Source organism: Gekko japonicus, unplaced genomic scaffold (assembly GCF_001447785.1).
Source record: "Gekko japonicus isolate JY-2015 unplaced genomic scaffold, Gekko_japonicus_V1.1 scaffold905, whole genome shotgun sequence".
Classification (NCBI taxonomy): domain Eukaryota; kingdom Metazoa; phylum Chordata; class Lepidosauria; order Squamata; family Gekkonidae; genus Gekko; species Gekko japonicus.
The window spans coordinates 234,919-258,189 of NW_015160239.1; the positions used below are offsets into that span (position 1 = coordinate 234,919).

At 43.2% G+C, this 23,271-nt stretch overlaps 2 protein-coding genes across 13 annotated transcripts in view; both read right to left on the reverse strand.

Moving 5' to 3' along the window:
- The window catches only part of MTMR1 (myotubularin related protein 1), a 64,980-nt gene extending 64,604 nt beyond the window's left edge, over positions 1–376 (reverse strand). For all 9 annotated transcript variants that reach the window (XM_015413228.1, XM_015413198.1, XM_015413211.1 and 6 more), the window contains exon 1: positions 98–376. In XM_015413228.1, coding sequence (XP_015268714.1) covers positions 98–297 — 200 coding nt within the window. In that variant the 5' untranslated portion in view covers positions 298–376. The remainder of the gene's footprint in view (positions 1–97) is intronic.
- A 5,078-nt stretch (positions 377–5,454) lies between these two features.
- Positions 5,455–23,271, reverse strand: part of MTM1 (myotubularin 1) — a 50,130-nt gene continuing 32,313 nt past the window's right edge. For 3 of the 4 annotated variants that reach the window (XM_015413121.1, XM_015413113.1, XM_015413107.1), the window contains exons 8-15: positions 22,292–22,441; positions 19,593–19,781; positions 17,476–17,661; positions 17,124–17,330; positions 15,065–15,157; positions 14,220–14,333; positions 12,290–12,466; positions 5,455–6,955 (exon numbers count right to left, since the gene is read on the reverse strand). In XM_015413121.1, coding sequence (XP_015268607.1) covers positions 6,791–6,955; positions 12,290–12,466; positions 14,220–14,333; positions 15,065–15,157; positions 17,124–17,330; positions 17,476–17,661; positions 19,593–19,781; positions 22,292–22,441 — 1,281 coding nt within the window. In that variant the 3' untranslated portion in view covers positions 5,455–6,790. The remainder of the gene's footprint in view (positions 6,956–12,289; positions 12,467–14,219; positions 14,334–15,064; positions 15,158–17,123; positions 17,331–17,475; positions 17,662–19,592; positions 19,782–22,291; positions 22,442–23,271) is intronic. The other variant, XM_015413129.1, reaches the window with a different exon arrangement.

A 23,271-nucleotide genomic window follows, 5' to 3' on the forward strand; every position in this document is an offset into this window, starting at 1 on the left:
TTATAGAGCGCGGGGGGGGGGGGGGGGAGGCTGTTCCCCCCACGCACAATTTCCTGAAGCGAAAAGCCCCCCCCCCTCCCCGCTGACTTCTCCTCACCTGTCCAACGTCTCCATGCTGGGCTGTCGAGACCCGGCTACGCTCGCCATCGTCCCCCCAGCCGCTGCCGCCGCGGCGCTTGCCACTGGCCCCGCCGCCCCAGACACCAAGCGAGTAGGTCTCCGGCCCGGTCCGGGTCCACCTCCACTCTCCATAGCGGCTTGCCCTGGCCCGGCCGCCGCCGCCGCCCTGCCGTCCATGTTTGGGGCGCCGCGAGAGAGCGAGAGCGAGCGCGCCTCTTCCCGGCCTCGCTCCTGCGGAGGCGGCCACAGCCGGGCAACCAACTGTCACCTGGCGGCGAAAGCAGCGCGCGGATGGCTTACCCAGAGGCCTCCGCGGTGGCGGCGCCGCTGCTGAGGGGAAGGCGGGCCAGGCCCAACTCCGGACTCACCACCAGGGGGAAGGCGGGACGCTTGTCCTGGGGCCCGGCTGGGAGAGGCACGGGGAGCCGCCGGATTGGTTTTCTCTCACCGTTCGGGACTCGAAAGTCGACGAAGGACGAAGAAAACGGCTTCTCCAGGGCTGCGAGCCAGGATGGAACATCCATGGGCAAGGGCAGTGTATCGTTGACTGCCTGCTCTGTGCCGCATTGGTCTCCTTCCCTGCCTCCAGGGAGGGTGTAGAGCGGGCGGCACATACGATTGTTTTTTTCTCCGCTGTATCCTGTGGGATAGGGTCAAGCCATGTCACATTATGGATGCGGGGAATTTGAGACCAGGCTTAGCACTCTAATACTAGGAGGAGGAGGAGGAAATTGGATTTATACCCCGCCCTTTACTCGGAGTCTCAGAGCGGCTTACAATCCTCTTCCTCTCCCCACAACAGACACCCTGCGAGGTAGGTGGAGCTGAGAGAGCTCTGAGAGAACTGCTCTGAGAAAATGGTGACCCAAGGTCACCCAGCTGGCTGCATGTGGAGGAGTGAGGAATCAAACCTGGTTTTCCAGATTCGAGTCCACTGCTCTTAACCACTACACCAAACTGGCTCTAAAACAAAAAGTGTGTGTGTGGGAGACATCAATGGAATGGAATGGAATGAGACACTACTTAAAATGACCCATTTGGGCCTTCTGTATGTCGTTCTGACACAAAGAAACAGGATCCCCATCTGGAGTATTCCCGGCTTTGAAGGCTCTCATTTGTGGTTCCCCCGTTCAGCATATGTGATAAAGGACCACACAGCAGCTCTGGCAAAAGCCAATAAATCCTCACTTGCGTTGCTCACAAATATGCTTACTTTGATAGATCCAGATGGGTGGTCGTGTTGATCTGAAGCAGTAGAACAAAGTTCTAGTCCAGTGGCACCTTTAAGACCAAAAAAGTTTTATTTAAGGGATAAGCTTTTGTGAGCACACACACTTCTTCAGATACAGTGAAACAGAATTTCCTCAACCATTACATATAAAAAGGGAGGTGTAGTTGCCAGGAAAGGCCAATTTGTTTCTCTCTTAACCTTAATTGGCCCTTCCAGGCAACTAACCCCCCCCCCCAATTTCTCTTTTATGTAATGGTTAAGGAAATTGTTTCACTGTATCTGAAGAAGTGTGCTTGTGCATGTGGTCTTAAAGATGCTTACCATTGTAACTTAAAAGAGTTGCCAGCTCCAGTTTAGGAAATTTCTGGAGATTTCTGGGGTGGAACCTGGGGAAGGCAGAGACTTTAACAAGGTATAGTGCTACTGAATCTACGCTTCAGAGCTGCCATTTTCTCCAGGGGAACGGATCTTGTAGTCTGGAGATCAGTTGTAATCCTGGGAGATCTCCAGGCCCTACTTGGGCTTGGCAACCATACAGTGTAACCTCTTTTACATGCAGGAAAGAAATACTTAAAAATGCTAAAAGCCAAGTGGCTAGTTAGTTGACAGCAATGGAAGCTCAGTTTTACCATGTGAGAAGAAGGGTGACTGACTTTCACATTCAAAAGTGTGGGCACTTCAATCACTTCATATCCCGTTCCTCTTATAACCACTACAGTCCTGAATAAGCAGATAACAGAGCTGACAGCCCACAGTTTCCGTTTTAGCTTCCAGGACTTGGTACCCATAATTATGGTGACAACAGTGCTGTATTTGCTTGTAGAGCAGCTGTTTCTAAAACTGTGGTGACAAATCAGTACAGCGAGCATTGTGTAGTGCCATATTTTTCAGCTGGTGACACACGTGCCACCAGTGGGACATAGCAGTCTGGGTGTGACATGCCTTCCACTACAGACTCTACTTGTCACAGATCATATCTGTGACATTTTGCCAGGCTAGATAGAAAAACAGAATGCCTGCAAACACATAAATGTCCTCCAAAAAGTGGGCTTTTTTGTTTCTATCATGGTGGCATGGCAGAACCCTGGTTCTTTGACAGTCATAAGATATGAAAGGTTGAGAACTGCTTATGCAGAGGTTAATGAGTCAGACTAGGATCTGGGAGACTCCGTTTTCAATCCCTAATCTACCACGAAAGCTCAGTGGGTGATCTGGGCCAGTCACACACAGTCAGTCTAACCCAGGAAGTGGGTCATCCCCTGTTCTGGATGGGGCTGCACTCCCACCAAAAGAGCAGGTTTGTAGCTTGGGGGTGGCTCCTGAATCCAGGCCTCCTGTTGAATAAGCAGGTGGCCAGGGGTGCCTTTAAGCAGCTTTGGCTGGTGAGCCAGCCAGGGCCCTTTGTGGGCAGAGAAGATCTTGCCGTTGTGAAGCATGCCCTGGTAACATCTAGATTAGGTTACTGCAGTGCTACAGACAGACTAACACAGCTACCCAGCTTTATCTATCTTCAATGCGCTTGACATGACACTGCACTTGAAGACTGATCGGAAGCCACAGTTGGTACAGAAAGCTGTGGCAAGAGTGTTGACTGGAGTGGAAGTTTGCTTCTGAAACTCAAATCAAGATATTGATATTGACCTTTAAGGCCTTGTATGACCTGGGACCAACATACCTTAAGGACCACCTTCTCCCATATGAACCTACCTGCTCATTCTGGTCATCTTTGGAGGCACTGCTCCCACCACCTGCGGCTAGATGGGTAGCACTGGCAACCTGAAAAAGGACCTCCCTCCATCATGGCACCAAAACTCTGGAACTCCCTGTTCAGAGAGATTCATCTGTCTCCCTCTCAGTGTCTTTTGCTAGCCAGTGAAGACTTCTTTCTGTTTCCTCTGGCATACCCCCCAGTACGTTATTGGCCCTCCTTCAGCATTGTGTTTTAAATGAATTTTTATCATTTTAACTCTGTTTAATTGTTTGAATGCTCACCAACTTGTGGACCATAACTGGATAGAAAGATGGCATAAAAATGTTTTAAATAAACCTCCCTCACAGGATTGTCACGAGGACAAGATGGAGGAGGGAGAGCAATCTTATTAGCATCTTTGGACCTCCATCAGGGAGAAAAGCCAGGGTATACCTCTTAATTTTTTTAAAAAACCAAAAATTAACCATTTCTCAAATGGGGGTCTTTTTTAAACAGCAGATGAGCCCCTCTTGTAGCCATCCAGCTAATGGTAAAATGGAGCCCACCTAGTTTGTGGGGAGTGGCAGGCTCCCTCCAGTTCAGGGAATGGAATCAGCATCCCCCTCTTGAGGGCTTCTTAGTAGTTTCTAGACCATCAGAGTGCTAGTCAGAAAGCTGTTGATTAGTTGCCAGAATCCAACAGCTCAGCCCTAGGAATTGCTTGAATGACACCAAGGAGGTACAGTCCTGATACGCTCATCATTGTCACTTCAGGTATAAAACTGAACTATTTACATTCTATTTTCCAATTCAGCAGCTTTCACTGTAGAACTACTAGGCAATAATAGCCAATAGCAACTTTCAGTTGAATACCAGAAGTTCAGTTTGTATGCGAGGCTGTTATTCTATTTCTATAAAAAGAAATTCCAGGCTCCTTCTCCCCCCTCCCCAATTATTAACCATCTAGGAAATTTCCTGCTGTCTCCAGCACAGAGGCCCTTCCAATGAAGGGGTGAGCTTGCTTCAAATTTGAGTCTAGGCCTTTTGAGTGCCCTTGTGGAAATCAGCTACCTTTCAAGGCCCTGATCTTGTATGCCAAATACAGACAATTTAAATATTTTATGGCTTGCTTTTAAAGCAGAGCATATGTGATTTCACTGTATTGTTTTAAGGACCCTAGGGGATGGAGACCCACCATAGGGTAGAAGTGGCTTGCTGTCCCCTTTAAAGGAAGGCCTCCGGCACAGGTTAGGTAGAAGGATAGGCTTTGGGGGTCTACAACAGTGTAAATAAATGAGAGTTTCTGGGTTGCTGAAGACACATGGCAGGAAGCAGCTCCCTACCAGTTACCATCCTGCTAACAAGTAACTACCCCAGGATACTGGTTGCAAAAAAACCCCAGAGTGGAGATCCTCTTTCCAAATGGTCTCAAACTTCTGGTTTGAGCAACCCCTGCTACTTTCCTAATTAAGCAATTTTAGATAAGGAATACTGTCAAGCATATTGGAAGAAAACAAGTAGATATACAAGGTAAAAACAAGCAAGCCCTGAACCATTTCACTTGTTGGGTATTTCACCTACTTTAGGAGGTTTCTCCATAAAAGGCACAACTAAACTGGACAATCTCCAAATTACCTGTTCAACAGAATTAAAACTCAGCAGTCTTTCTTCAAAACACAGCTGTAGTGTTTAATTAAGTCTGTTGTTACCCAGAAAGACAGGCATAAAGGAGGAGTGGGGTTTTTTTTAATTATTTCATATGACTTAAGCAGGTATTAAAAAAACATACGAACAAGTGAACTCTCATCAAGTTACACTTTCCCAAATAATATTAATGCTACAAAAATCAAAATGCAGTATCACCTGTAATGGCGACAATATAAATCAATAGCATACAGCTAATGAGAAGGCAAATGAATTCAACTGGTTTTACGATATTTGTCCACATGCGCACGCGCACACGCCACAGTTGAGCACATTAAGTGTTTTACTTTGTAAAAACAAGCAAAATATCAATTTGTCTGTACATGACAGAATGAAAAGACAAAATGCACACACGCTCCTTGTGGGTATATTACCAGCACAATGCTTTAGGGCTGTGATGATAAATAGCATATTTAAAATTGCAAGCAAACAAAAGACAATTATATGAGAGTGCATAGTTTCTCAGCTGCAGAGTTATTCTCTGCCATTTAAAACCAGCTGATGGGATAAATGTGAGTTTCCTTGTAATTCAAGTTACGTATTTAATATTTCAGATTTGTCTCCCTTAAGAACAAACCATCTATATGTGCACTGAGATACAGAAGAGGTAAGAGTCACAAAAAGAGTGAAATTTAGAGGACAAAACCCATGTGGAAATAAAAGCATGCATTAGCAGGCTGAACTTTTTACTAGTAACTACTTCAGTCTATTCCTGAAGAAGGTAGTGCAAATTTCTTAATATACTATTTACTGTATTAATGTGCTCCATTTTTCTTGCAATGAAAAAATACTATTTCTAAAATATTCCAATGTCCTCTAAAATTAAGAAATTTATAGCATTTTATGGACTGACTTTAAGCTTCAAACCCAAAATATTTACACTTTACAAAAAAGGCTATATATTTCATAAATTTATATTTAATTTACACATTATCCTATAATATCCTCGCGCCACCTTATATTTTGTAAGTTACATGTACAATAATTTACAAATGGCAAACACTCTCAAGGAGTCCACAATACTTTAAAAATAACATTAGCTATGAACAGTCCTTTGCAAATCCTATTCTTCAAGATGTTCTGAATGGACCAAATACCATTTAAAACATTAAATCCTACACAAAATATGAATTAAAATATCAAGTTGCAAGGTTTGTGCTGGCTTCACAAGTGCTTGTACTATTTGTAAAAGATTCCTAAAAGGAAAAAAATTATAAAATTTAACAGGAGACTTGCATGAAGATAGCAAACTAAAGAGCTACAAAATTTCTCTTTCAGTGCGCTTACTATTTTCTGTAAATAGATTTAATATACTTCATTAAAGACTACTCCATTAAGGGACAAGGGTACACACAAATACACAGAGGCCAATATGTCTCATCTCAAATATTAATCTACTTTGGAAATAAGGCTGCTGCTCTGAATAGGCACACATTTTTAGGAAATTTTAGTTGTGATAGCTTATTGCCAGCATTGCAACAACTGTGTAAGAAAGTATAATTCACACAGTAATTGCTCCTCAAAAGTATTTTTTGTGACAAGGCAACTTTGCACTTAACTTTCGTCTCCAAACTTCACTAGGATGATGCTCCAAAGATGTGTGCATGTCATTGTGCAAAGCCCCCAACAGCATCAATGGCACTTCACTCAGTATAGGAAATTAAACATGCATTTTAAGTCTGTGCAGGAAAAAGCCTCTAGAGGAAAATGAATTCATGCTCCTCTAACGTGGTGATACTTATTAATGAAAGCAGTTTAGCTAAATAGATTTGGAGTCTGTGCAGGGCAAGGGGAGGTGAGGGAGAAATACTGAGCTTTTAAAAATATTCTGACTGCTAGTTAGAAACAATATTCCCAGGCCATAGGTTCTGAAAGGCACATAAATCCATTTGAAAAGCCTGCTTGTGTACAAACCCTCTTTTACAGGACAAAGAGTTCAGGAAGAAGCTATACATAAGGCATCAATGTTTTCTCTTGTCCATTACAGCAGAATAAGCACCACTTATGATGACAAGTTTCCAAGAAGAAAAGCCAACCATTCTCCCTCAAAAGTGAGTTTGCACATGGGACATCATCTGCGAGGAAGAGGATGAGGAAGACGAATTGGAAAGTTTTGGATTGTTTGTTATCTGCAGTTCTTCTAGCCGCCTCATGTAGTCGTCACGCAATGCCAATAGCTCCATGTAACGCTGTTCCACAGGATTCTGCTGCTAGACAAAGTACAAAGGGGTTTTTTTAAGTGTTAATGGCCATACACCAAGACTACATCTGAATTTCTACATAATGGAAACCTCCATCTGCAAGTCTCTGTATGCACGAACATTTTTTTGGAGAAAGTTTTAGCTTTAAGTTAACAGCAGTGTTGCTATTTTTACCACATCCCATCTCAAACATATAAACAATGGTCCTAACCTTCCATAAATCAGGATAAGCAGAAGTGGTACATCAAATCCTGGTCAGGACTTTTAAAAATCATACGAGTCAGTCATTTTGTGACATTGATATTTCTAGGGATGGGCACGAACAGGACCGGCCTGAGGTTGTCTTGCGCTCTAGGCGAGTGCAGATGCCAACCTCCCGGCGGGGCCTGGAGACGCCTCTGGGCGTCCTTTCCCCGTGGCGGGCGGTGTGTGGGGTCAGGGTCTGTGCGTCCCCAGCACGCCCCCTCCTCCTCCCAGCTGCTGCTGCCGCCTTTCTCATCCTCTCCTGCCCGGCTGCGGCGGGGGGAGGGGCCCCTTCTTCGACTGTGTTCTGATCAGCCCGGGTGGATGTTTGCTATTCTTTCCCTTGGAACACCAGCTGTTTCAAGCGGGTGCAGGGAGGGGGGAGGGAGGGAGGGGAGGAGAAGCAGATTCAAAATGATCCACGCCGGAGCCAGGCGAGCGGAAGCGGGTGGCTGGGAGAAACGAGGGGATCGATGCCGCCCTGGAGGAGCCACAGCAGGGTCGGGAACAGGCAGCCACTCTCTCTCCCCCACCGCACCCGGATTCTGTGACCCAAACAGCCCGGCCCTCTCTGCCCCCTCCCCCGGAGGCGCCTAGGCCTTTTGGAAAGAAGTTTGGGACCTTTTAAAGACACAGTGCAGTCATTCGCCTGGCTGGAGGGTGGACGGGTCTGGGGGGGAGCGATCCCATGGCCGCGCTTGATGCGGCCGTGCTGGTAAGTCCACCTCTGTAGGTGGTTTATTTTAGATGCGGCTTTTCGGCCTGAAGGGCCGGATCAGGGATGGGTGCACAACGTTTCACAGATGTTGCAGTGGGATCGCGCCCATTTGCTCCGCCCCCGATCCATCTCTTTCCCGGCCCAAAACCTTTCGTGTGACCGGGGCCAGAGACAGGCAATGGCAAACTACCTCAGATCTTGTAAGTGAAGCACGGTTGGCCCTGGTTAGTATTTGGGTGGGAGACCACCAAGGAAGTCCAGGGTCGCTATGCAGAGGCAGGTAATGGCAAATGTTAAGTCGCTCGCTTAACAAAGTAGTCGGAGAGTGATTCAGCAAAGATTCAGCTTTATTCAACAACTCGAACACAACTCGAACTCGAACACGCCACCTCCGCGCGTCCTCCTCCTGCAGGTTGCAGCTGGGCGGCAGAGCTCCTCCCAGCTGCTGGCCAGGCGTCAGCGGCCGCCCCTGCTTCTTCTCCTGCGCCCTACCGGCTGGCTCGCGCTCTAGGCGAAGGCCTAGTTCGCCTAGCGGGCGAGCCGGCCCTGGGCACGAACACAAAAATTCTGGTTCAGGGCAGCCCTGAACTGAACCCCAAACCAAGCAAAAAATGCCCAAACTGAACTGGCCAGTTCAGGTCCGCCTTTTCTCCTGCCAGCAGCAAGCCCCGGCCAGGAGAAGGTGGGGAAACACTCAGGAAGGGTTAAAAGGCTGGCAGCGCCTGTCCGCTGTTAGGCTGAAATGGCCCAAACACTTGTGGCACTGTATATCACCATATTACACTTGTGGCACTGTATATCACCATATTAAGAAATCATTTCCCCTGAGGAAAAGCACGAGCTCTATCACTACAGGACAAACAGCCTTCCAGTTTCATAATTCCCGAAATGTGAAGCCACTTCCAAAGCCTTCAATTTTGCCAGTATCTTTTGTGCTGACTGTCCAAGAAGGCAGACATGAACCCAGTGTGCATTTTCTCCATCCCCTTTCTTTCAACCCACTCACCACCAAGCCAAATAAAAGCAAATGCAATCAAGCAAACAATCTATCTCTGTGATAGCTACAACTGGGGAGTCCCACTATACCATCTGCTGTAAAAGATTTAGTTTTCCCTGTTTTTGAATTATGGTTGGGTCTCCTTGCGATGGCCTGTGGCTAAAACAAATAAAATGTGACTAATTTCCCCAGTAAATTAATTTGTACTTTCACTTTTCTAAAATACACTCCTTATCCAGGAAGATCTTCTAAAATAAACATACAAGATTTACAGTGGCCACAACTCTGAAAGATGTACAGGACACTTATCTGGCTTTCTTCCAGCCCTTAAAGCGCTGTAAATAATATTGGAGCCACTACAGGAAAGCACTGTCTTAAGACTGCTGCTCCTTTCTAGTGGCTCACTGATAAAGCCTGTTTGTCAAACAGAGACGCTCTCTTTTCTTTTTGCTCCCAGCTGTTCTTCCAAATCTCAAGGATAAGCAGCACCAAGTGTGTACCATATTTTTCTGCCAAGAGGATCTGCTTTGAAAACAGCTAACCAGCAATAGAAAAGTGGAAAGCTCCCAGAGCAACCTCAAGGAAACCACAGGGCTCAATGAAGAAGCAGAAAAAGGGATGGGTGACATTTAACCCTAAGAGTTCTAAAAACTCTTGCTCCTAAGCACATTTCTGTGATGCAAGCTTGCCTCTGTATGGCTTCAGATGTTCCTCCAAAGCAGGGACACAGATGGAGTTATACAGGAAGATGCAAACTCCATACAGGAAGATGCAAATTCCAGACATGGGAACAGTTCACTCATCTCGCTGTGAGGGGAGAAGCACCTACCATAAACATTTACTGAGAGCACACAAATGACTTAGACATATGCTTTCCTTGAATCAGTACAATATCTAGCACCTCTCTAATGGCCTACTCACAGACTTGCACCTTAAATAAGGCCCTAGTTCTGAGCCAGGGATCTCACCTATATACATGATTGTAAGTGATTTATTACTTGCAAATGGTGCCATCTTAAAATACAGAACAGTATGTAAGCTGAAACAGATCCCCTTAGTTTGTGGATAAATCTCCTGAGAAACATTCATCTACATTTCATTGTTACTACAAAATCATGCAGCCATTTAACTTGGACTTGGTCTTTAAACCACAGCAAAGGCATCTCCAGATCTTAATGCAGGCACAACACTGGCTGTGTCTGGGATTACCCCAGGTCTGAAGCAGCAGTATCTCATTAATCTAGCTGGAATCTAAATTTACAGAGAGCTTTAACTTTTAAATTAAAGTCACAGTATAGTTGGTCAGACTTTACACACAGTTATCCCTACAGTAACTCACAGCTCGACTGTGTGTAATCATTAATGGAATATTATTCAAACAGCAGCTTGCGAGTTATCCCAGATTTAGGATAAATGCACTCACTTGACTGGCTCCAATACACTTCATTAAAAGTCACAAAAGGCAATGATACCCCGTGCAATGGGCAAGCAGAACAATAATCATAGTGGACAGAACCCTGGTGAACCCAGCAGCCATTCTTGCTTTAGTTGCTCCAGCTCCTCGTTCCCCCACCTTCATATGTTCCCTCTGTGCACACAGCCCACATATACAGACCAGGCAAGGAGAAGGAGCTTGCCTGGCTACGTAGGGCAAAGCAGGTCAGAGAATGCAGCAAATGGCCCACTTACTGCTTGGGGGTGTGGTACAAACATGGCTTCACCAAAGCCTGCAGCAGCGGGTCTTACTTACCCATTTGCGGTTTCCACACTGTAATTACCTTTAAGCTCTTGCTTTCTGCTTGTGACACAGTTGGACTTTAGACAATGTAGATTGATCTGTGGTAACCCATATCGCGTGTGGCAGGAAGCTTGCAAGAACATGGCAGTAGATGTACTGTACCCTGATGAACAGAATACTCTGGGCTTCTACACTTTGCACTGCTGGACTCTGCCTTCAAGCTACAATTTTGTAATTTGTTCTGGCTGATGGACCCTGCAACTGGTTTTTGTGTGTGTCTGTGCATATCTGAAGTCAGCACTTCTCTGCCTCATAGGACCAAATAAGATTATCTGTAGGTTGTAGACTATGTAGGTTAACATAAACCACAAGCATCCATATTCCCAGTGCGAGGACTCTGCTGTAGTAAATGGCTACAGAACTACCTCCTGTCAGAACTACTTGAGCTTTTTTGAAGGGCAATAACAATTTTTACTTTTAGACATGTTTTTAGTAGTCAAGACTTTTCATTTTAAACTGTGACTCCCATTTACTTTTTGACCTGGATGGCCCAGGCTACACTGATCTTGTCAGATTTTGGAAGCTAGGCAGGGTTGGCCCTGGTTAATAGTTGGATCGGAGGCCACCAAGGAAGTCCAGGGTTGCTACACAGAGGCAGGCAACTGCAAACCACCTCTGAGTGTCTCTTGCCTTGAAAACCCTACGGGTTCACCATAAGTCAGCTGCAGCGTGAAGGCACTTTCCAACACCATTTAATTTTTAATAATGTACATATTCCATTTCATTCATTCAACAGGATTTTTATCTTTATCAAAATTATTAGCATCTTACAGAATGGGCATGGAACCTAAGCTTTGCTTCGGTTTGTGTGTATTTTTGTTCATTGTGGAAAGTGGCCCTCCACTAAGCAGCACTTTCTTCTGGCACTAGGTGCTTTTCAACTCATTGAAAGATGCTGGTCTTCCATGAGTAGAAGCCCTAGTGCTGCAGGAACATCCTTAAAATAGATGTTCCAATATTTTGCACTATATAAATGTTTCAGATTTTGCATTTCATAGGTCTGACACATTTTCAAGTACATTTTGTACAGAGATTCAGCTCAAGCCAGCTTCCTTTATCATCCACCATTCCTCCTGGCTGCATCAAAGGAAAGATGAGAGAAAGACCATTCTCCATCGGTGCATCTAGAATAAACTGCCATCTGGGCTCTTCCTCTCACAGAACAGTTCCCATCAGGCCACTAGCAACAGCTATACAACTTACCCAGACAGCTATATTTCCTTGATTTCCTCTTCCCTTTTCCTTTTATATGGTACTTATTGTACTATAGGTATTGTTTTGAATTGTAAATGGCTTTGAATGCAGTGGCAGAAAGGAAATGCATAAATGTATCAGATAAGTGTTCTAACTATCTTTAGGTTTTGATCTACTGCTGAATTATAAAAACAGCCAATGATAATATGATAAAATTCTAGATGTTATTTCAGCCATTTGTTCATGAGCCTGATGTATTTTCTATTTTTCTAAGCTGCCTTTATGTCAATTTGTCTTTGTTTATAGAAGAAACAGTTTACAGCTCTATAAAGTTCCATGCAAGAAATATTAGCCCTCTAATATAACCTCCCCTCTTCTTTTATAGTTGCTTACTTGTTGCCTAATCCTCGGATTCCACCGAATGTAATAATTGACCCAGAGTTCCAAGTGGCGCATACTCGCAACAGGATAAAGAGCACGATTCAATTCTTTTGTATAAAAGGGATTGGTATACTTTGATTTTGCACTGTTGATCAGTGACCACAGTGATACAGTTTTTTCACTCAACTTCTGCAAAGCAAAATAAATAACATTAATTTCTAATTTTCACACACAATATTACAGTTTGTCTTGGTGGCTTTTACACTTCAAGGCTTGTACAGATATTACTTTCATGCAAACTGGAAGCCTACCAACGTGTATATCAGAAGCACTCAGTTCCCACCGTGCACCCAACATATACAACCACTGTATTGTGTCAATGGGGCAACACAGGGATTTCTCCATAGGCAATTTTCCACCATACACACAAGTCCGGTTCACAGATGGAAAATCCATGCATCATCCGATTCACACACTACAGCAATTGCGCATACTGGGTGCATCACAGGGACCATGTGCTCCTTATTCACATGGTTGGCAGGCTCCCATTTTGTGTGAACTGAACTTCTGCACAAGCCTCTCAAATAGCCTAGCCAGTATCAAGTATAATTAAAAGTATACAAGCCATACACTTCGATAAAGAGCAAAACGTGATCCTGATGCACTCTCAACCTAACCTAGCAAACAGGATCGTTACAAGGATAAAATGTGAAGGAGGGAACCATATACACTCTTCCTTGGAGGAAGGGTTGGCTAATCAATAAAGAAGCTTTTCAACAGACTTTAAATTGCACGTAAGTAACTAACTCGTTTTAGCAAATATTCCATTATTATTTGTTTCACCCAGCTCTGCTAGCAAATATACCGATGTGGAATGTACTGTTTTATAGTAATCAAGAAGAAAATAAGGCCACACTGGTGAGTAGGAGAAAGAGGAAATAAGTGCAAAGGAGAGTAGTTTATTTGAACTTTTAGATCAAAGAAACTATTCTTCCTTGCACCTTGTTCCTCCTTATTTCTTGTTGTTTTATAGTAAAACAACTAGGAAAACCGCATGGGGCATCTCATTTTCCCCTCCACCATTCCATTTCTTTCCCCTGAAAACCCCTATAGCCTTCCCCCTTTTCCTGCTTCCTTCTCTCCTTCCTACCCACCAGTCAACCCATTTCTCCCCTACCCGTTTTAAGCTTTTCCTCCCCCTGGAAAACTCTGCATGGTGCTGGCCACTAGGCATGACCCAGTTGTACAGTGGAGAATCTGCGAGGACTTGGGGGGGGGGACCTCACTTTCCCCATATACCCCCCACACTATTTCCTTTTTCCTTCACCTGGCAGTCTCCATATCCTCACTTTTCCTTGCTTCCTTTTCTTTTTCCCACCTACCAACCTTTTATCTGCCCCAATCTTCAGATGTTCTGATTGTTTATTTACTTCATTTGTACCCCACCTTTTTTCACAATGGCCCAAAGCAACATATTCTCCTCACCTCCATTTTATTGTCACAACAACTCTGTGAAGCAGGTCAGGCAGGTCAGGTGAGTCTGCATGGCTGACTGGGAATTCAAACCTAGGTCTCCCAACTCCTAGTCCAAAACTCTTAACTATTACACCATATGGGCTTTTATAAGGTGGCTGTTGTTGAACAGCAGCAAGCATCGTAGTCTGGGTGACTCATGCAAGTCAGGTGGTAGCAAGTTGCCCAAAAGGTGCTGCTGGGCCTGGCCCCGATGAGTCCTCCCCTCCAAAGGCCAAAATCGCCCTCATTTAAATTTCAGACTTTTCTGCAAGCCTGGTGCTTTTCTCAAGGTTGCAGAAAGATCTGTCTTGTCTGTTCATGGCTCCAGTTTCCAAACTTAAGCTGCCATAGATTGTGCCATGTTGAAAATTAAATAAATTGATGATTAAAGACATGCAGCTTTTGTGTCACACCATATCATACTTACCTCTCTTTCTCTTACGGAATCACAACTATACAAGAATGTACCAAAGCGACAGCTGTACAAGTGATCCAGAATAGTAATCAAAAATTGCTCATTGAATTCAAAAGCTGTAGGAAACTATGGGAAGAAAACGTTCAAATCAATGAAATCCATTTAAAAATACACATCAAATTATGTTGCCCTAAGTCCGTTGTAGACGGGTGGACGATAAATACATTAAAAATGAGAAACTTTTATTACTGAGCAGCAACAATCTGTTTTACTGGGCAGCACTTGCTTGGGTATTGAAATGGCTGGATCAAACCTCCATTAGTTGCTTTATCATGCAAGACAACTTTGGTTTGTGCCCCAGAGATTCATAGCTTACTTTGCAGAGTTAAAGGTAAAGGTTCCCTTGCTCAAAAGCCAGTCGAATCCGACTCTAGGGTTTCCGGTGCTCATCTCCGTTTCAAAGCCGAAGAGCCAGCGCTGTCCGAAGACGTTTCCATGGTCATGTGGCCGGCATGACTAAACACCAAGGTGCACGGAATGCTGTTACCTTCCCACCGAAGTGGTACCTATTTATCTACTTGCAATTTCTTGCTTTTGAACTGCTAGGTTGGCAGGAGCTGGAACTAGAGATGGGAGCTCACTCCATCATGCGGCACCCGGGTCTCGAACTGCTGAACTACTGACCTTCCGCACCCTGCAGTTCAGCGTCTTAACCACTGGAGCCACTGCAGCAGAGTTAGTCAATTATTTAAGAAAATTCCCAAACAATTTACAGAGGCCTAACCAGAATGATGTAAATATAAGAGTACTCTTTTGTAACTGATATCACTATACTGTATTCTGGGAAGACAACTTACTTGCTTAGACATCTGCCACACACAGTCAATAAACTGGAGGAAAATGGGCGATCTGTCAGCATCAGCATGATTTTTGTCTCCATGGCCAATTCTCTGGAATGAAATCAAGAAAACCCCAGTTGCAACAATTAACTCTGTCCTTGGGAATAATTCATCTTTCTGCTGAACATTAAGGATGACTTTTAAGCCCCTTTATACTGCATGGAAATAGCATAGATGCAACAAATCATAAATTCTTGATTATTAATTTGCATTTTCCACAAACTGAATGATGGTAAAAGGCCAAAGGTATGGCTGGGTTTTCATTAATGCATTTATAAAGAATGCACAATCCAGGATGAAGCCTTGTGTCATCCTGAAGTTAGAGATGATCTGTTATGTAAGGTCTGAGCAGCATTTCCCTTGCTAGTGAAATCGATAAGGGAACTTTACAACTGTCTCACTGTGGTTCATTTATTCCCTTTATTTTCCTCAGTTAAGAGATGCTGGACTTTTAAGTCCAACTGTGTACAAGGGGACAGAGTTCCACTTACACTTTCCTTTGGTTGCATCATGTACTCTGCAGCTTTTCCTCCTTGTTTAATGCTCAAAAATATTAATAAAGAAATGGTGAACCTACTGCATTTAAGAAAATGAATTTTATGGGCATTATCAGTTTCACAGATGGAATGAAGTATCAGCTATAATTCTTGTGGTCACACCATCACTCTCACCCCCCTCCAAAAAATGTTCTCCTTAACAATTAAGCACCATTCTAGTAATGTCAGACTTCATTTACCAAACGGGAGGGCTCCTTTATTCTATGGCAGCCCCATTGCCTGAACAACTCAAAACTAAAAGGCACAAACAGGAGGTTTAAAATGGACTTGGAGCTGTTTTCAAAGGGCATGTTAGTTTATTATTCAAGCAGCGGTTAGCTGCCAAATTTTCAGAGTTATGCTTCTATACAGCAATGTGGTTTTGCTTAAGGCAAGGATTTAAAAGCCACGTCTCTTTGGTCTAGGAAAAGCTGCTCAAGAACACAGTTAGCTTTGACAGTCCAAGTTTGCTTTAATGGTCTAATGGGAAAATAGCACAGATAAATCATGTTTATGTACTTGATAGCTAAATACAAAACACTATTCTTTAGATCAGTGTTAAATCAACAATGGTAATAGAACAATCTGACACTGGCAAATATGGCTTTAATCCTTTTAGTAGTTTACAATACCTTTTTAAAAATACTTTAAAGCATGAAATATACACAAGTCTTAAAATTTAAGAATGAGAAGAAGCAGGCTAATGCTTTTTCTGGGGCCCTGTTATCAACACAGAAATGCCACATCAAAAGGACCTATAAAATGTCAGCACCAAAACATTCCTGAAGAAAAGCATACAAATTCCAAGTGTCAAAGCAACTTTAGCCTACCCAGTTCAACCAGAGGAAGTCAACAAACACATTTTACACACAGGCACCTGAACAGACATCACAATTAGACACTAAATGCAAAAAAAAAAGAAGAGTGTAGCGTACATGCCTTAAAATGGCACTGCAACCCAAGTAAGACAATCATCTTGCTGCACAATGCGACAATACTACTTAGCATTTATATAGTGCTTTACAGGGTTCACATACATTACTTCAAGTGAACAGTCATGTTAGCCTGTAGTAGCAGAACAACATTTGAATCGAGAAGAGTGACTGAAGGGGTGGGTGAAGAGGGGAGATGCAAAGGCAGGTAGAATGGGATTCTTACTTATACTCTTCTAAATCATAGCAGGCATAGTAAATGTCTTGTGGCACATGAAAGACTAATGGTTTTACTGTGGCATAAGCTTCCATGAACTAGTTGCATGGGGCACAACTAACATGGTCACTCCCTACAAGCAGACACAATAACCATAATACTTGGCATTTATAAACCACTTTTGATCATGCAAAAGTGCTCCACACACATACACTGTGGCAATCCCAACAAATGCCCTCTAAGGCATCACCACCTCCATACAGCAGATAGGGGAATAATACCGAGACAGTGGCTTTGCACACTGACGCTGGCAGACTTGTTTTTACTCTCACCGATGCAAACTTGTGTCCGAAGCTTATCCATTCCTTTTGCACCAAGACTTCAAAACCCACAATTGTTCTGTAGTAACTGTCCAACATCAGCATAGCCAGAGATGTCAGTTGAGCGGTGCGGTCCCAACCATCACTGCAGTGAACCAAGACAGAGCTCTTTCCGGAGGACACTTTGTCTGCTACTTGAATGGCACCTGTCAGAACTAGCTGGAAAATTAGAAGAACAAAAATATTTTAAAAAATTATTTTGCCACAATGTCACGAAAGTTTTAATCACAAGATCTAAGAACACAATTCAGGTCTGCCTTTGAGAGAAGTACACCACTTAAATGTTATTTTGATTCATTCTTACCTTGATATGCTCAAGCCAGTGAGTGGACTCCAGACTGGACAGCCAATGAGATTCTTCTACATGCGGGTAAACAATGTCCTTCAACTTTTTTAAGGATTCCCGCATGACATGAATATTGTGGATATCGAGGAAGAACAGCTCTGCATTGGGATACGCATCGTCACTTTCATATCCTCCACCAGTTGCCTGGGAAAAGAAGCAGCAAGTGCTTAGCTTCCTTCAGAGCACTATTGCCTCAATATCTTCTGAAGGAGAATGTGATGGGTCGCTTAAGACTGGAAGCACAGAGCGGTTATGCAATGCCATTCTCTTTTACATACAGGAGAAAAGTAACCTGATTCAGACAGGCAGGAACGTATTCAGATGCCTTCCACAATGTTTTCCTACTGAAGAGAATGAATCAATACTCAGAGGGGAAAGAAACAAACTTACAGGGATTTCTTCAAGATAACATGACCAGAAAGCTATTTTCTTACAACATAAATGAAACATTGGCATCGATGCAAGTTTACTCCTCAATGGTTCACAATGACAGGGGGGGGGGGTTACATCAGAGATGATTTAAAAATCACTAGCTAAATTAAGAGGCCTCAGGGCCATCCAGTTCCATTTTAAATGCCAATTTCTCCCAATAATTTTTTTTTACTATTCAAATTTTAGCTTCCCAATGTTATTCTTTCTGCTACACACATATAGAAGCAATTAATGGCACTACAAAGAAAAACAGTCACAGTTTCCATGATCTTCTTGGGAAACGGAGCTGTAAAAGTCTGCTCTACCACTAGTGTTTCAGAATAAGAGAAAAATGTACACACCCTTGAGGAGTTACGCAAACTCTGCGCAGACTTTCCAAGGTATTTGTTGTCAACCCGTTTCCCACACTAGAGTAAAACTGAGCCAAGTTCTGCTGACTGTAAAAGATATGCAAGTGCTCCTGCCTGTCTATGCCATATAGAGAAGCCTATTACAGAGAGCCATCTAGCTGTCTGTCTGGAGCAAAGAGAGACAGTTAATTTTAGCTGTGGGAGTGGCTTTGAAATCCCAGGGTGTGGACCAAGCAATAACAAAGCGAAGGGAGTAGCCAGATTGCAGGAGGAAAGGAATGCAGCCACCAAACTACTCATAAACAACAGTGAAATTCTTCAACTTTTTTTCCCATTTAAGGATTTACAGCAGAGAAGGGGTTTTTTTTACAACAGTGGTTTTTTCCACTGTCTCCAAAGATAGAGGAAATTAGAATTATTTTGTGCTGCTTCAAGCAAGCTACTAATATAAAAGAAAAAAGTTACTAGGCACAAATCTGCATAATGTGTTTTTTTAAAAAAATTGGTTTATCTCTATTCATACATAATATTATTACAACTTTTAATATTTTATATGTTAATATACGTGAATTTTTTTTAAGTTCACTTTCTGGTTTGTTAAATTCTCCCTTTACAAGCCCAGCTGTGCCTTAAAATCTGCTGGCAGGACCCTGTTCCAGTCCTCTGCTATCAGGGATGTTGCAACTCTGATTTGGTAAAACCAACTGCTCAGAAAGCCTAAGCCTGTTAGCCTTTGAAAAGCTATAAGACATTTCTGTTTAGGCAAGCATAGAGCAAGAAGAGAAATGGCTGTTTATTTTTCTGTGGTTTTCTTGAGGCTTTACTGGAATTTCAGCATTAATTCAAATTGTATTTTATAGCTTTAAGTGTATTTTTAAGAGTTCTTTAAGACTAACAGGATTGTGGTGATGTAAGCAAAGTGGAAATGTTAAATGCCGCCCTGGGCCATATGGGTAGGGCGGGATACAAATCCCATAATAAATAAATAAATAAATAAATAAGAGAAATAAAATCTGAGAGGATGCCACAGGCATCAAGAGATGACCAAATCAGCAGGGATTTGCATTCCTAATACAGGGCATCTGTGGAGCACATCTAGTGGCAGTGACAAAAAATGACAACATTTTGGTCAGCCACTCAAGACTGACTGCACAACAGAACACCATTTCCAGATCAAAAATACAGGTGGAATTCCACCACCACCAAGTATTTCTACAGGACTATTGAGCGTCACAAACAAACCAACCTTGCGGTGTAACTGTCATCAAAGATACTATGAAGACGCCTGCTTACCTTATTGGCTACAGCATTCACACTGGGCCTTGCATCATAGATAGTCAGTTTTGAGATCTGGCCATTAGTTTCCCTTATGATTTCCAGATACCTTTCATCATCTTTGTTTCTTTTGCCACTCATGCCAACAAGTGGTTGGCTGGAACGTGCAATGACTGCCTGGTTCTCTGGATGTATCCACGACAAAACCTAATCACACAAGATAAAATGTTCAGTTAAGAGTCTAGCAGTTTCCCACAAATTTCCCTTTGGCAGTAGGTTAGCTTTGTGAGTCCCCTTGTACTCAGGCAGCCCATTAAATGTGGTAGGAACGGCAAGGGATAGTCTTTACCATGGGCCCATAGAACGGTACTCATGTAGCCATAGAAAGCCCGAAATGATGTGAGTTGATGTGCCTTCCTTATATTTTAGGAAAAAACTAAATATTATTTTAGGAAGGCATGTGCCTTCGCGCCGGGACCATCGCGCCGGGAAAAACTGACTGGAAGAGCCGAGCCGAGTAAATAGAAGAACATCAACTACCACTGGGTGTCGGAAGGCAGTCCCATCCCCTACTCAATAAATGTGGCCTTAGTTAGGGAGCAAAACTGTGACTAGCACTCTCTCTGTAAAACCGCCCAGAGACCCCCACGGGGGTTAGGGCGGTATAATAAATCGAAATCATAAATAAATAAATAAATAAAATATTTTAGGAAAAAACACCGCAGCAGTAACATGATACTTAAAGGGCCCTGAAAATGGCAACATTTTGTTAATAGCTCCACTTAATAAGAGTTAATAGTGCATCCAACAATAATCAGTTCACACAGTTGAATACATGTCACCCTTTGCTCATGCTCAGCCAAGGGAACAGATACGTTTAAGAACTATCTTCAGCAAAGGGACACAGTAAACACCAGTGGGCAAGGGGCTCGGCCTCTGCGCCCTTCTTGTAGGCCACTAAGGGAAACAAGATACTGGACAACATGGACCGCTGGTCTAATCCAGCAGGGTTCCTACCGGCATGGGTGCAAGAGCTTGAATCTGAGGTAAGTGCAAGTTTGCCAGTTTCCAACTTTAGGCCTTTCAATGGTCCTTCCCAGGATAATGTTATCATGTGTGCTTTTATATGTATTATCTGAGCTATGATGATGCTGTATGTCTGTAAAATGTCTCTGCATTTCTGCATGTGGGATAGGGGAATTGCTGTGTTTTGAATTGCTTGCTTTGCACCTCATGCCTGCATCTGGATGAGCAAGGCTTGTGCTGCCTATGCTAATGAACACGTGCATACCCGCACCTTCCCGGCGTGCCTTGGGACAGAGAAGACAATCGCCATTAAGCTCAGCTTGGGAACTTGGAAGAACAACAGGTTTCCCACCATTATAGATCTTTGGAATCACAAGTAACCCTCCCTATCTGGTTTGGCATCACAAAGAACAACATCCGTTATTGCCTTCATGGACCAGGCATCTCTGCAAGTCAAAGGTTGCCATGGGAATACAACTTTGACACCTTGCCACATGGCTCCTCTTTGAAGTTAGGCTAGAATTTGAATATTGCCCCCTTCCCTCTAGGTAGAACGTCACAACCCGTCAGACCTATAGACATAGAGAAGGGGACGGATATTAGGTATAGATTGGCCTTAAGCCAACCCCCAAAACTAGGTTTTAAAAAGAGAAACACAGCCTTTGTTTCTCTGGTTAACCCACCTTCCCTAATACTTTCACCTTTGTAACTTAAGTGTACTGCAGGTGATTCTTGAAGCGTTCTCTGGAGTCGTGACCAGAGAACCCGCACGTGTCTGGCAGGACCATTCCGTGTGTTTATAGAGTCCCTAAAGTTGCTTTTGTCCCCATTCTCGCTACCGAGGATATTTCTTCTCAACTGGAACTCAGATAAGTATAAGCGCTATCCTTCTGTGTTACCCCATTGTTTGTTGAAGTTATTATTTTCAATACTATTTGTTTTCTGTACCTGCTGTGAACTAAAGGAATTTGAGTGAATCTGTGGATGTATCTGTTTTTCGTGTGCTTGAGAACTACTTAGTAAAGACAACATTTATTCATTAAAACCTAGTGTGTTGTCTCAATTCCTGGGAAATAGGAGCGTTCGTTTTCCGAAATCTGCCCTCTGTATACACGGGTAAATTACTCACGCACGCCCACTGCCATACATAAGACAGAGTTGGGCCTTCGGAACCATCCTTAGAGGAGTTCCGGTATCAATACTGCAACACTGTGCCATCCAGTTTTGTAATTATTTAGCTATAACTAAGAGAGAGAGAACATGCCATGCTAGAGACTGAGATGGAAGTACGTAAGAGAGGAACAGCCAGAACTTTAATGGATTTTATGAGAGCTCACTTCCCATCTTAGACGTGAGCTCTCAAGCTGCCTTTCTCAAGGGGGGGATTACAAAGGAAGGGTTAAATAGCCGCAAGCCATTTAACCTGTCCATTTCACTTCTCCTCGCTTACAGCCATTTAACCCTAACAGCTAACGGGCGGACCCCCCCACTGAAGTGTTGTGTTTTCCTCTTGACAGCTGGTGGCATGCTCAGTTCAATGCTTCAGGCTTTTTATTTCTATGACTAACTTTAGGTTCTATTCAGCTCCTACACTGGATTAATAAAGAACATTTTTGTTCTACAGGAGAAGTTAAGAATTCTTGGCCATACAGAGCAAATGTTGTAAAACTTTAAAACTTAATGTTACTTACTGGTATTCTGCATCGGGATCTAAAAGCAGAAACTTTCTTGAGATCCTCATCTGTAGCATTATATGGCACCACCAAAAGAGAAGGATATGTGTCACACAGTGCATAATGCTCGTTGAGAAATGTTACTCTCCACTGTTCATTTGGCAGACCCTTAAAGAGAAAAAAAGGGGGCAATGATTTACATGTCACTCATTTCATATCTTATGCTCATGGTGCTTATTCTTGTGTGTGCCATTATGGCCACAGGGTGGCAATAACCTACCAATATACCACAGATATTTACAGAAATGAGGCTCTAGAGCAGTAGGCACTAAGAAGATTAAGGATCACAGGAGACAAGATGCTGCCAATCAGTTTTAAAGCCCAGCTCAACAACATGACACACACATTTCCTGCAAACTGTAATCAATACAGAATTGTGTATAAGGAAAAATCTGTTTAAAAACAAAGTTAGAAAAATGAACATTCTCTCCGTTCCTCCATCTTGCTATGGAAAAACCAGCTTGCTTGAACCAAAAATGGAAGGAACTGCCTTTCTAGAAAGCCTTACTCTCTTTCCTCCTTACTCTACAGCCTCCTTTTACTGTTCTGCTCTCAAATATCTACAGGCGTTACACATAGTCACAGAAGCTGATGTCACCCCCTTAGTGCTCAATACAATTCTTTCTGAACCGAGATGAATGCTGACCTAATGCAACGCTGGAGGAGACTCTCCTTCCAAAGCCCACCAGAGCACTGAGAAGGGATGCCTACTCCATCCAGACACAGATTTGGATTGTGTTTGATTTCCCTCCCCCCACCTTTCCTTAAGATCCGGGCTCCTAATCCTCAGACCATACAGACACTTGAGTGAATTTGGATGCCCCTTATCCTACCAGAAAAATTACATGGGAAAAAATCCAAGAGGCTAAATTATGGACTTGTTTAAAACCATATTTGACATATTTGGCTTTTATATCATACAGGTATATATATATATA